The sequence below is a fragment of the Euprymna scolopes genome, chromosome 1 (assembly GCF_053919585.1).
Source record: "Euprymna scolopes isolate OS-2025 chromosome 1, ASM5391958v1, whole genome shotgun sequence".
Taxonomy (NCBI): Eukaryota; Metazoa; Mollusca; class Cephalopoda; order Sepiida; family Sepiolidae; genus Euprymna; species Euprymna scolopes.
In genome coordinates, this window is record NC_136482.1 from 17,711,028 (window position 1) to 17,726,007 (window position 14,980).

The 14,980-nt window shown below is 29.3% G+C and overlaps 1 protein-coding gene across 5 annotated transcripts in view; it reads right to left on the minus strand.

Annotated features, from left to right (window-relative positions):
- The window catches only part of LOC145283891 (transcriptional regulator ERG homolog), a 170,014-nt gene extending 155,419 nt beyond the window's left edge, over nt 1-14,595 (minus strand). For all 5 annotated transcript variants that reach the window (XM_080133154.1, XM_080133112.1, XM_080133164.1 and 2 more), the window contains exon 1: nt 11,896-14,595. In XM_080133154.1, coding sequence (XP_079989280.1) covers nt 11,896-11,968 — 73 coding nt within the window. In that variant the 5' untranslated portion in view covers nt 11,969-14,595. The remainder of the gene's footprint in view (nt 1-11,895) is intronic.
- Nucleotides 14,596-14,980: the final 385 nt, after the last annotated feature.

Below are 14,980 nucleotides of genomic sequence, written 5' to 3' on the forward strand. Positions count from 1 at the left end.
ATATCAAGGGAGGCTTATTATCACTTATGCTGTGATAAATTGTTTTTAACTCTTACTTTCAGTCATCTTTTAAGGCGAATTATAAAATAAAACTCATTAGATCATGTTTAGCAAATAAATGACACGAATATGATCGAACAGACGCAGAACAACTCTGAATCAAACAAACTTGTTTTGAGCCGACATGAGAACAGCGTTCATCTCTAAGGGAAAGGCGTGTGAGTAATGTTTGGTTTCTGCTTGATTTCAAAAACGGATGAACACAGAAAGAGAGTGAGGGAGAGAAAAAGCGAGTGAGTAAAAATAACAGACGGACAGACTGACAGGCAGACACACGATGACAGAATGTAAATATACAAATGATGAGGCTTTTTATTCGCGTGAATCAGTTCAGTTGTTTGATCCCAGCGTGATTTTACTAAGTTGATCTAAGGCAAAGATGTTCATCATTGTTTTTATATAGCCAGGCTCTTGGTTTTGCTAGGGTCAGCCAGGATAATTTTTCGTTAGCGAATAGTTACACGTACGTGGCCGATTAAAAATTTATAATATATAAGCTGCCCACCCCACTTCAGAAAAGGTCACATTAGTTGAAGTAAAATTCTTCCTAAATGTAAAAACTCATTTCCGTTTACAAAATTTTAATTCGTTAAATTGTCTCGCTTTGCCAAATAAATCACACACATACCCCCCCCCACACACACACATACATATATATTGTATAAAGCCATTTTGCATAAAATAATAAGGTTGTTAGACACAACGAAGATAGTGGATGTGTCAATGTTTTTAAAAAAATTTTAACTAGTCTATTTCACACATATTAACTATAAGACATATTTAAGTATACATATATTTAAATATATAAATATATATATATATTATATATATATATATATTTATATATATATATATATATCTGTAGTCATCGACATACGGTACTGTTTTGTTGTATCACATCTCATCACTGTCGCTATATCTGGATCAAATTTGTTGTTCTTGTGTCTGTGCTCTTATTATACAAGCCTATGTAACAATTACCATCTATTGCATATATTAACATATATATATATATATATATATATCTTAACACACACCCACACACACCCACACACACACATATATATACATATATATATATATATATATATATATATATATATATATATATATATATATATAAATTTAAACTCAACTGCATATACACCTGAGTTTAAATATATCAGTATTATAAGCTAAAAACATTTTTTTTTCAAAATGCTCAATACAAGGTAGACCTTTCATAAAAAATTATATAAAGATTACAATTTCTCAATATTTATCTGTATGTTATGTATATTCAGTTAAACTTGCTTCACATAAAAATTGTGATGAAACGAAATAGCCTGTCCGTGAAAGAATATTTGTGTGTTTTCCGGCTAAAATTATGACTTTCTCCCCTATTAAAAAAATGCACAATATGAAATTATCGAAAATCATAAGAAAAATATGTATTACATTAAAGATGTAAATTTTATGTTTTATATTTCGGACAACCCTCTGTTTTTTTTGTTTGTTTTTTTTTTTTGTTTTTTGCACAATATTATTTCTTTCACAAAGAATTGAATGTACACGAAAAATTAATGAAGAACCGAAGATTTTAACTAATGAACATTTCTAATTTCAACTATACATTGATCACACTTCATACCTGCACGCATCTTACGGGCCACCATAAAACTTTACTCTTGAACCACAAAGGAATTGGCTTTCATAGCTTGTGTAAGCTTCGACATTGTTTAGTTATAAGTTATACAAAATTTTTATATATATATATATATATATATATATATATAGTAATTTATAAAATATATATGGCGATTAAGCTACACTAAATATTCCGCGTTTCATCCACTCTAGGATTCTTCAGGCTTATGCGCATAAGCCTGAATAATCCTAGAGTGGATGAAACGCGGAATATTCAGTGTAGCTTATGCGCATAAGCCTGAAGAATCCTAAAGTGGAATATTCAGTCTAGCTTAATCACCATATATATTTTATAAATGACTAACTAGCTCTACCTACGTATTGAGCACTTTTTAAGTAAATACTTAAAGTTTACGCATAAATTTATACTTTTGTATATTAATACTATGTGAGTAAATGAAGTAGTTATATATATATATATATATACACAGAGAGAGAGAGAGAGAGAGAGAGAGAGAATGATAGAGAGCAAGAAAGAGACACACACATACATATGTATATATATATATAGATATTTTTCTATATATTTACATGTCCATACATATACACACACGAACACACACGCATGTATATACACACGCACACACATATATATATATATGTATATATATATGTATATATATATATATAGATAGATAGATATATAGATAGATAGATAGATAGAGAGAGAGAGAGAGAAAGAGAAAGCGAATCTTAAAAAAGGATTGCGTATTTTATATAAAAAGAAATACAATAACACAATAGAATAAAAACTGCGATATAATACCTCGGGATACAAAGCTCAACTTACCGCTTGCATGTTTATAAAGTGGTGCCTCTTTTTGTTTGTTAAATGAAAATTCTGTTTGTTTTTTTTTCAATTCAATATTTCATTTCACTTATGAAATTGGTCAATACTTTTTATATTGAGAGTAAATAAATTAAATGAGATTGTCTTGTTCTTTTATATAATGATTCATATTTAGGAATATCCCCTAACTCGCAATGCTATTTTTTTTAATGCACCAAAACATATTACAAAATCCCCAAACGAAAAAAAAAAAGAAGAAAACATGCTTGAGATATGGACACGTTTGAATCAATTGCATTAAGATTAATCAAATAAAAACCGACTAAAACATGAGCAAAAAGAGTAGATAAATTTCAGAAAGTTAATTCTGGAAATAAAAGTCCAATAAGAAAAAAGGTCTGCCCTCACCTCAAATACGAGAATTAATCTAGTTTATGACTTTACGTTTTCTATGCATCATTTTGCAGTTTGCAATCGTGACAGGCAGCCCTGCTATTTGTCCGCAAAATTGGTTAATATATATATATATATATATATATATATATATATATATATATATATATATATATACATATATATATATATATATATATATATATATATATATATATTTGTGTGTGGGTGTATATATATATATATGATTAGTTTTTTTTTGGAAAAAGAATTCCAGCAGAGTGCTCAATTAAAAGGAAAATCCAAATTATAAGAGCGTATTTATATTTCGTGTACAGAAAGTTGTTAGTTCAGACAGATCATTGGTACCGTCGGTTTCAAGCCCGATAATAAGGCCCGTTTAAGGTATCCTTATCACGCTCTCTTCAGCCAATATTCGTCTCATATAATATATATATATATATATATATATATATATATATATATAGTCTTCGAAGTTTCTTTAAAAACTTTTAGAACTATATAAAAAATTGTACTTCGTTAGAAAATTGTTTTATCAATAAGTCAATTAAGTTCCTGCATCGTTGAATCGAATATATATATATATATATATATATATATATATATATATATATATATATATGTGTGTGTGTGTGTGTGTGTGTGTGTGTGTGTGTGTGTGTGTGTGTGAGTGTGTGTGTGTGCTTTTAACATAGAGGCAGGTGCGAAGGATTTCATTAAGTAAGGAAAAGAATTAAAGAAATATTTAAAATATATGTTTACTGCCGCACAAGACGGTGTATAAATTTAATAAGACTGTGCATAATAACTGCGAAACTGTTGGCCGATTCTTTAATCATTTTGTTTTAAGTAGATGTTTGTTCATATTACTTTTAGTTTACTGAATATTAGTTCATTCAGATTAATCAAATAGAGATGCATATACACGTGTTTCGCGATTATACTGGCTCATCAGTGTGGTTAAACTTTTATAGTATATATGTTTACAGCATACAAAATTACCGCCTATGAAAATAAAAAATAATCTCCATATTAATGTCACAGTTTTTGACGCTTTGTGGAATGGGTGTTTTAAACCGTGGTAATTTATTTCATATCGTATTGTTATTACTTAAACATATCTCCATGATTAATTTATAACTTTTTTTTTATTTCAGATCATTAACGTATTCTTCTTATTTTCATTAACACGATTTTCTTAGTCAACAGAAAAAGAGTCAGCTCCCATCCCGATAATCCACGCTCTCACAGTATACCTAAGGTTATTTGGTTGAGAACACCTGCCCTAACCTGCACAATTTTCCTGCTTCAACTCCCTTATGTCTCGCTTATTTCTTTCTTCCGTTTGCCTGTTTCCCACCTGACTACAACCTGGATGTCTTCAAGTCCAACATAAACAAATTCCTGATAACCCACCCACTTAAGTAAGACAATTTATCAACTCTCCATTACTAACGATTACTACGATATTATCCCATTGATTACTGTACACTCAATAATCCTTATCCCCGAGTTGCTTCCGGGCCTTGATAAGTGGTAACTACCATGTAAAAAAAATGGTTTACAAAACATTTAGATGGTTTTAGGTTTCCATCATGAACTGAGATTTGAGAGATGGAATCAAATTATAGAGAGCAAAGGTCCTTATTCGTATGAAAACGATTTTTAAAAACAGATTACATTTTAAAGATGAAATGTTAAATCAGCAAAACGTTCGCACCGATATAATAAAATCGTTTGATTAGTTATCGTGTTTCTCTACATATTTCTCGCATATAAGTTACTTACACACTATCATTGTATTATCTTGGAGTCGATTATGTATTGAAAACAAAAATGTTATAGAATAAAATACCAATAACGCATCTTTTTACAAACTCTATTAAAAATAAATTTATCGAAAGTATATTAATGACTAAATACACCTATCACCGTGTACTTTTGTTACGTTTTATTTATTTATTTATTTTATCTTGTCTTGTGTGATCTGGAATTTAAAAAAAAAATAAATTGTCAGATTAACAGTTATTTAAAACTAAACTGTAATAACTCCTGTTATTCCTGAGCAGGCTATGCCGGGGTTTTTTTCTAGGAAGGAATTTTAAAGAGAATACCAAATCTTCAAGCGATAGTACCCACATGTACATCCGATCATTTGAAGATTGCAGAGAGACGCTAGCCTTCATAAATCGTCACCTATCTAGCACTGGCCAGGCCGAACGTTGCTGACCTAATCCCAAAAAGAAACGTCGTCTTAAACTGTTAATATTCTTTGCGGATGTAATGTAATTAACGATTCAGATGTTAAAATGCATTTGAAACGAACAATTTTATTGGGATTTAAAAAGCATTACCATAATTTGAATAAAAAATAGTTACAATAATAAAAAAATATGATTGAGTTAATAGTTGAATAATAATTGTGATAAGGGTAGATCCGCGCAACTTCTTTTATAACTTTGGACTGTAAAGAGGCGCCACCCCAGGTACCATCGTGAATTTATGCATTTTGACAAGCTCCCCGTAATCGTCAATATTCGTGGAAACGCCTTGAGCTGCTTTCAGCCTGGAAAGCCAGCAGGACAGCAAATGGAACTTTCTGGTAATTGCATGTTGGTTTTGAAAAAAAGACATTGTAGTATTTTCTATTTCTCCATTGACTACTTTTTTGTTCGAATAGTTAGTATTCGATTTTTTCTTCGTATCTCATTCACGTGACTTAGATAATTTTTTTCTTAAACTAAGTATTTTAATTAATAATTCACTACCAAACGACGCAATAATAATTTATTATAGTTTTCAAAATGTTACACCAGGGGCAAGTAGGTTTCGTTTTGTTAAATATATCTCAAACAATGTAGTAACATATTGCTGTCATATTACTATAACATATTATATTTTATTATATTATATATATATATATATATTATTATAACATATTACTTTGAAAGCATGTTTATCAAAAAGAATGAGATATTAAAGCCAAAACGATTTCACGTTCTTAAATGGCGACAAGATAGCGTGTTAAATGGCAACGAAAATTGCGGCTTTAAATATATCATAAAAGGCAAAGAACATTAAAATATTTATAAATAAACATTATTTCCCAATATGTTTTACTTTCACTGGTGAAACTTATATAATTAGTTGAGGAATATACAATTTTATGTCAACTTCATTTTAAATAAATTTGACTAAGTATTAAAGTATAAGTTGTTCACCTTAAATAACATTATACACATTTGTATATATATATATATATATATATATATATATATATATATATATATACAAATGTATATATGATATCTATCTACCTATCTACCTACCTATATATATATATATATATATATATATATATATATAGAGAGAGAGAGAGAGAGATGTAGAGATCATTTTATTTAGTCGTCCAATGAACTCCTTATATATATATATATATATATATATATATATATATATATAGATATAGATATAGATATAGATATAGATATATGAAATAAAATGGAGGTGAAAGGGCCTGAATACTAAACGTTTCGCCCGATTTAGGCGGGCTTTTTCAAGTGGGATGGTCATTGAAAAAAGCCCGCATAAATCGGGCGAAACGTTGAGTATTCATGTCCTTTCACCTCCATTTTATTCCTTATCGTCGAATTTAATCCAGCTTAACAATCTCTCTCTCTCTCTCTCTCTCTCTCTCTCTCTCTCTCTCTCTCTCTCTCTGTATATATATATATATATATATATATATATATATATATATATATTACCAAATTACCTTTAATTTGAATCAAAGGAGCTACAATAATATTAAGGGATATCCGTTCGCGCCGAACATTCATAAAAGGAACCATGCTATTAACTCCACATGGAATATTTTGGGGAAACTTATATATATATATATATATATATATATATATATATATATATACACACATATATATATATATAATGCAAGTCCATATTCCAAATATTCTTCAAAACATATATTTCATTTTTAATACAGACATACAATAATTGTTATGTTCTGCATTCCCACGTATGCTTATGGAACGGCTGTATTCTATCTGTAACTGAAATATTATCGAAAACATTAAACAAATCTCACTAAAATTGTATTTCAATATAATTGTTATTAATAAATGTATAATACATATATGCTTAATGTAAGGTATAAACATTCGAATGATAAATGAAGGACTTATGATTGAATGTGTTGAAAACTTAATTCGTCTTTGCATGTCATTAAATATTTTTTTCATTAATTAAGCTTTATTGTATTAGCTTAGAAACATAGTATGACTACTAGGCGTTTTTGTGTGTGTGTGTGTGTGTGTGTGTGTGTGTATACCTGACCTTGCCCGGGTATATTTTTATTTTCAAGATTCTTTCGTGTATTTTAATTCGTAAATCTTTTTATATAATATTTTATAAGCTAAATTTCGTAATTTTGCCATAAGATTATTACGTTAACATATTGTGATGTTATAACGAATTTTTTTATTATTTGCTTTGGTTTTAATCTTTGTCCATAGCATTAATTTGAGTAAATTAGTTAAAAACTTTTTAATCTTTTCATATATAAGAATTTTTTTTTTCTAAGAAATGGTTTTCTATCGATGTACGACAAGAATGTCTTTAAAATTTCAAAGAGTTACGAAATATTGATTTTTTTTATTATAAATACACAGAATTTAAGAGGGTTCCAAAAGATATTTATTTTATAACCTTAATAACTCTATCGGAGGATTATAAACAATTTCGAAGGGATAAGTGATTTCACGATAAGACAATTACAAAGTCATCTATTTCCCATTTATTCATAGATACACACATATGTGCGTGCAAGTATATTTATATAAAATCTATATAATTTTATATATATATAATTTTGGTTAGTGGCACAGTGGTTAGAGTACTGGGAAAATCAATTGTAAAAGTGACATTCTCCTGAAGGTTGACGGTTCAATCCTCAGTGTGGACGACCGAATAATGCATTTGCGAATTACTTAGGACCTCTAACCAGTCATGGCTGACAGAAGAAGAGCACGCCACCCCCGTGAAGTAAATAAAGGGTTCCGCTCGAAATTCCGTCAAAAAATCCCGAGTTCGACAGAAACAGCCCCGAGTTCGAAAAGATACACCTGAAGAAAGTCGGAGGTTATATCGACCGAAACGTTGTGAAAATAACACTCAAGATAAGAACAGTATTCCGATTAATAATAATAATACATATAACCAATCCTCAACTTCAAAAATTCAGAAACGTCAATTTTTTACATATATTAAGTATATTGTATTGATTTTATTGATTTGCGTATATTAGTTTGTTTTATAATAATTGGAACGTTATTTTGGATAAAGTGGACAAAAATCACTTAAATATTGTGCACAGCATATTATTTTGTTTATTAATAAGGCTTACGAAACAATTCTAGATAGGTGCACTAATGCAATATTGATATTGTAAAATATAAAAACAACCCTAAAAATTATTTTCTATGGAATCATCAGTAGTTCTTATTACAATAAGTGTCGCTGTTTCCGAGTAATTTCGCATCATATTTACTAAAGTACTTCTATTAAAATAATATTGATAAGACTAATAATATTACTATAATGATAATAATAAACAACAATAATAACAATTAAATCGTAATAGTAATATTAATGATAAAACACAATAAAGAAGAAAAAGAATATCAACAAATCAACATATGTAAGACTAACCCGAATGTAGTAAAAGCAACAATTAATTAAAATGCGCAATAACAATCGAATAATAATAATAATAATAATAATAATAATAATAATAATAATAATAATAATAATATGAAGATGATGACAAAAGGCAACAATAATACAAAAGCACAATAAACTACAATAAATGCATCAAAAATAAATTCAGAAACATTAACGACAACGACAGTAAAAACAACAACAATCACAACAAAATAATAACAATAATAATTATGATAATAACAACAAAAACAACGACAACAACAACGGCAGCAATGACAATAATAATAAGATTATTAATAATAATGAATACTATTTCAATTGCAGTTTGAAATTACAAAAATGCGATGAGTAATCAAAATCAATAGTTTCATGTTCTTTAAAAAAAATGCCAAAGAAGCAGGTGAAATTGACATTATTGATTAACGATTTTGAAGCAGCTTTTAATAAAAAATATCAACTGAAGTAATTTTTTCTATTAATAAATAATTAAGTGTTTTTAATATTTTTTCAGTACAGTGTTCGAATCAAAATGAAAATATTACTTGTCTGTCGTGAAAAATAAAAATAATATTTAAAATATACACCAGTATGGATTATTTGATAGATTTTAACAATTGGCCATGTTGTTCAGCTGTTTTGCACTATATATATATATATATATATATATATATATATATATATATATATATATATATATTTATATGTATGTGTGTATGTATATATATGTATATGTATATATATAAGATATTGAATACTATATTGAATACTATATATAAATATAAGTGTGAAGATATTGAATAGTATATATATAAGTATGAAGTAGATGCATCTGCTATTGGAATGATAGCAAACGACATATACATATATATATATATATATATATATATATATATATATATATATAGATAGATAGATAGATAGATAGATAAATAGATTGATAGATAGATAGATAGATAGATAGATAGATAGATAGATAGATAGATATTGTGTGTGGGCGTGCTTTTGTGCATACATAAAGATACATGAATATATATACATACATACAGGTATACATACATAAATATATAAATACATATTTATATATACTTATATTCATGTGTAACTTTTAAAATATAATTATATATATGCGTGTGTGTACCTGTGTGTGTGTGTGCGTGTATAAGGATCGGCCGCAGGAATAAGACAAAAATCTTTTCGTTAAAATTGTCATCCTATTTAAAGAGATAAACTTCATAAACTTGCCATAAGGTTTCAAGTTTATATTGAATGTACAACCTCTTAATTTCTAAAATATAATCCCATGTACTCAAGTTTCCTATTCCTAGGACTGATAATATTTTCTAAGTAAAATAGATACACCTTTTCCTTTCAACAATTCTATATTCTAACTATTTTTATCATTTCGCAAAGTTTTGACTCAGTATAGATACCCCGAAATCTAATAAATTTATTAGAATTGGAACAGAGCCGAACCAAGACAGTATATCTTGTGTATTAAAAGACATGTATATCTTAAACACTGAGGTGTATCACAATAATTAATAAACAAAAAAAATTTATGTCAATATTACCCTGCAGTTTCACAGTATACCCGATCGTCACATGTGTATATTTTTATTAGGTGCCGTTGTATGGTTGAATGCATTAACCATGCTTATTTAAGCAGAGTAAATGAACGATAAAATGTATTTCGAAGTGCAAAGGCAACAGGTGTTTTCAAAACTAATTTAAAACTTTGCAATAAAATTAATTTTGACAATATATATCTTCTTCGGGCATAGAATCAATGTGTTTTTTCTTGTGTTATCTCCGTATGGGCTAGCCACGCGCACTACATCTGATTGGAACGTTTGAAAAAAAAAAAATCACGACTTTTCTTGTCCAATGGTACCATATCACAAGAAAAAATTAAGAGAAAAACACAAACTGATTTCATGCCTGCTGATGACATATGTCGTCAGAAATATTTTGATTTTACTTTGTCAAATAAGTAAATGTTTTTTTGTTTTTTTTTAGAATCAGCATTGTATTAGTATATAACCCCCCCCCCAAAAAAAAAATTCTTAGCTACCCTTGCATCGAGGGGAAAAATTCTAAATATTACACAATTTTTATAATATTTACAGAAACATTCTATTAAAAGTTGATATGTATTAACTAATTATTATATAAATTAAATACATTTTTCCTTTCAATTAGTATAATAAACCCCATTTTTAGCAATTACACAAAGTTTCAATTAACAAGGAAAAATAGATACTGTGGAACTTAATCGGTTGACGTGAATAATACATTTATTGAAATCAGAACTGAGCCGAATCAAGAGAATAAATCTTACTCATCAAAATACCCCGATATCAATTAAGTTTGAACTTTAAAACAATAATACATAATAAAAAGAGATTTATGTTAACATTTTACTGCAGTTTCACAGTATATCTGATTGCCACATGTCTGTACTTTTATTGTATATTTCGATATGATTGAATGCAATAATTATGCTTAAATTAAAATAAATATTAAAACGAATTCGCAAGTTGTGAAACCAATAAAATGCAGATATAAAAACAATATTTATTTAAAAAGTCAAAATCAACTTAATTTCGACGATATACGTCTTCATTAGACATGAATCACTTTGCATTTTTACTTGTGTTCGTTTGATCCATACTCTTGATAAAAACACAAATAAAAATCCCGAACTTTATAGTAACACTATTTACTGAAGAAAGAAATAGAAAGAAACAAAAAAAAAAACACGAAATAAGTCCACGTCTGACGAAGATGTATATCCTCAAAACTAACTTGATTTTACTTTATTAAATAAAAGAATGTTTATTTAAATAAATAAATGTTTATTTCAAATAAATAAATGTTTATAAAAATCAATTTTTTTAATGAGCATTGTAGTGACTCCTTAACTTTCATATTCTAATTTAAATTTCCACAACGCTTACATCAATGAAAAATATATAAATATTAAACAGTTTCGAATGCTTTCCACAAATAAACTTTCGATCAATTGTTTTCATTAATTATTAATTGTTGTATATATTAAATACAATTAAAATATATATATAAGTATATATTAAATACATGTAAAAAAAAACATGTCCACATCTATACACATGTGTGTGTATTCTTTCTTTTTTTTTCAGGCGATGATGCACTAAATCGAAATACAATATCAGTAATGGACAACTCACCTGGGAAAACAACACCTGGTAGGCCAGCCAGCGCACATGTTCTGTAGTAGTCCTGTTGTTTAAGAGTTTGCATGCTTATTGCTAAAATGTTTACGCGCGAGCAGAAAAAGACTAGTATCAGTGTCTTTGCAGGGTCGGGTCAGCTTCCTCTCTCTGAGTGTCGACTCGACCAGATAGACACTGTAGTTAAATACCGACTTCTAGCACGGCATAGCAATTAAATACTCTGTAGCCGTTGCGAGATGAGCTCGCCCTCTTTGCCAGCTGTGACCTTATAATATTGACATCTGCGAATAGTATCAGCTGTGGTGGTTGGTTGCAAAGCTCTTCGCTGACACGCTTCAGCAGAGTTGTCTGGTGTTTGTCAACAGAAATGATGATAGCAGTGATAATCTCCTGAACACATATGAATGCAAATACACAGGTGTGTATACATATGCGTATATGCTGTGTATATATAATATATTTTTATATATATATGTATATATATATAAATATATATATAAATATATATATATATAATTATATATAATTACTTATATATAATTATATATATATATATATACATAAATAATTACCTTATGTTTTATTGGTATGGTTTTAGTGTGTGTCAATACTTACTTCCGGTTTATATGTATATCCTGGGGCGTTGGTATTCAAAATCAAGTATACGTAGTATAGATTAATCTTTTTATTTACCTAAATGTAAATAAACAAACACACATGTGTGTATGTGTGTATGTGTATTTGTTTATGTTTGTGTGTGTGTATGTGTGTGTGGGTGTATTTAAATGCAGTTTTAATTAATTGTGTATTTTTCATTCATGAATGCGTGTGGTGTTTGTTGATATAATTTGTTGAACGGTTCGAATACATGTTTGTTTGCTTTGAAATTGGAATTATTAATTATTAATAACGCATATTATTTCATTTTTTTTCATTCAAATATTTCTTTTTTTTCTCTTTCTTCTTTCTTGAATTTGTTTTTTTTTATTTTTTCTTCTTCTTAAAAAAAAAACAAAACAAAACTTTTCCGCTTTCTTATTATTTATCGCTTTTTAATGTCTTTTTCTCCCTCTTCTTCTTCCGAAACCTTCTTTTTTCCGTATCGACTTCCCCTACAAAAACGGAACTATTTTTTTTTTTTTTACTTCTTTCCCTATCCGGAGCCGGAGATATAGACAAAATGCTTTAGTGAAAATAAATATGTATATATGTATTTTTTTTTCTGCCACGCAGGAAATCTCTCGAGTAGAAGGTCTTAAAACCGGTTCCGCATCTGCTTGCTACAAAGGGGAGGTATGCAATTGATTTACGGCTAACGATATTTATACTCGAGTCATGTGCGCAACTCACGACGACTCGCTCTCGTCCAATCAGTGGCGGAATACGCCGCTCACGGAATATTATTGGGTTAGGGTCCGACGACGCCGGCCTGGAGAACTGGAAAAGAAGAAGCAGCAGCAGCAACTCAGCCGCCGCCGCCGCCTCTAGCCTCGTTCGTCATCACTATTATAACACTCCCTACCCCGCCCGTCACACACATACACACCGTCTTCCTTTTCCTCTTCCCGTTAACTACTGTAGAGTATAATTGTTAATGATGCTGCTCATGTTGAAGATGATGATGATCGTACTGATGCAGTTGATGGTGATGATGAGCGTGTCTTTTCTGTAGTTAAAGTCATTATTGTGTTCAACCGCCGTCGATGTTGTTGTTGTATCAGCAGCGATGGTGGTGGCCGTGGAGGTGGGAGAGGTGTTGTTTGTCCCCACCCCGATCGCATACAATTCTCAATGCCATGATGATTCCCCCCTCTCTCTCTCTCTCTCTCTCTCTCTGTCTCACACACACACACACACACACACACACACACACACACACACACACACACACACACACACACACACACTTACTCTTCCATTCTTCTTCTTCTTCTTCTTCTTCTTCTTCGAGTTCTAAAAAAACTGAAGTAAAAAGAGAAAGCAGGAAAAAGTGGGAAGGAAAAGGCGGGAAAAGGGAAGGAAGGAACAAGGGGAAGGAAGGAACAAGGAGAAGGAAGTGAAAGGGAAAGTGATGGAAAAATGTTAATATTCTACTGCAGTTTCACGGTATATCCGATCGTCAGATGCATATTATCCGCCTGTATATATTCGAAAGCAATAATCATGCTTCAATTAAAATAAATATTAAACCTTTTGAATAGTTTTCCACAAATAAACAATTAATTTTATTTTTTTTTACTTTTTTTCATTTTTTTCCGGTTATTCCTTCCATACCTTTAATTCGCTCTTTTTCTTCGTCTTAATTCTCTTTTTCTTCATATTTTTATCTTCTTTTTCATTTTTCTTTTTGTATCTGAATTTTCTTCCTGTTCGAATACTTATAATACTTCTTCTTCTTCTTCTTCTTCTTCTTCTTCTTCCTCCTCCTCCTCCTCATCTCCTCTTCTTTTTTCTTCTCCTTCTTCTTCTTCTTTTATTTATCACGTCAGTTTTTATTTTTTATTTTTACAGCTTTTCGTAACGTTTTGGTTGTTTTTCTTTTATAATTTGCTTTCGTTTTTCCTTCTTCCGCTTCTCGTCGCTTATGTTCGGTCTGTTTAATTGTGTTTTTTCTTTTACCTTTTTCTCATCTCTTCGAATTATTTGATATTAATTTTCTCTTGCTTTCCCCTTTCCTTTCGTTCCCACGTTCCACGTATGACTTCCTTCCCCTTTTACTTCATACAATTCCATTGTCGCTTCCTTTTATTCTTCTTTGCTGTCTTTTCCTTTTATTTCCACATCTTCATTGTCGTTATTCCACTTCTTATTAATATTACCTCATCTTTTATATTTCTCCTCCTTCTTTTCTTCATTTTCTCTAAATTTTTAATCCTTACCATTTTCCTTCCCTTCTTTACCATAGTCCTAATTTAAATTATTTTCCTTTCATATTATTATAACTAGGACTTTTTCCTTTTCCTCTTTTATCAACTAATTTTACTTCGTCTTCTTCGCATATGCATTTTTTCTTTATTTTTTTTGTCACGTCGCTTTTTTTACTTCTTTTTTTTCTCGGTCTCTTTTTTTTTGTTTCCTT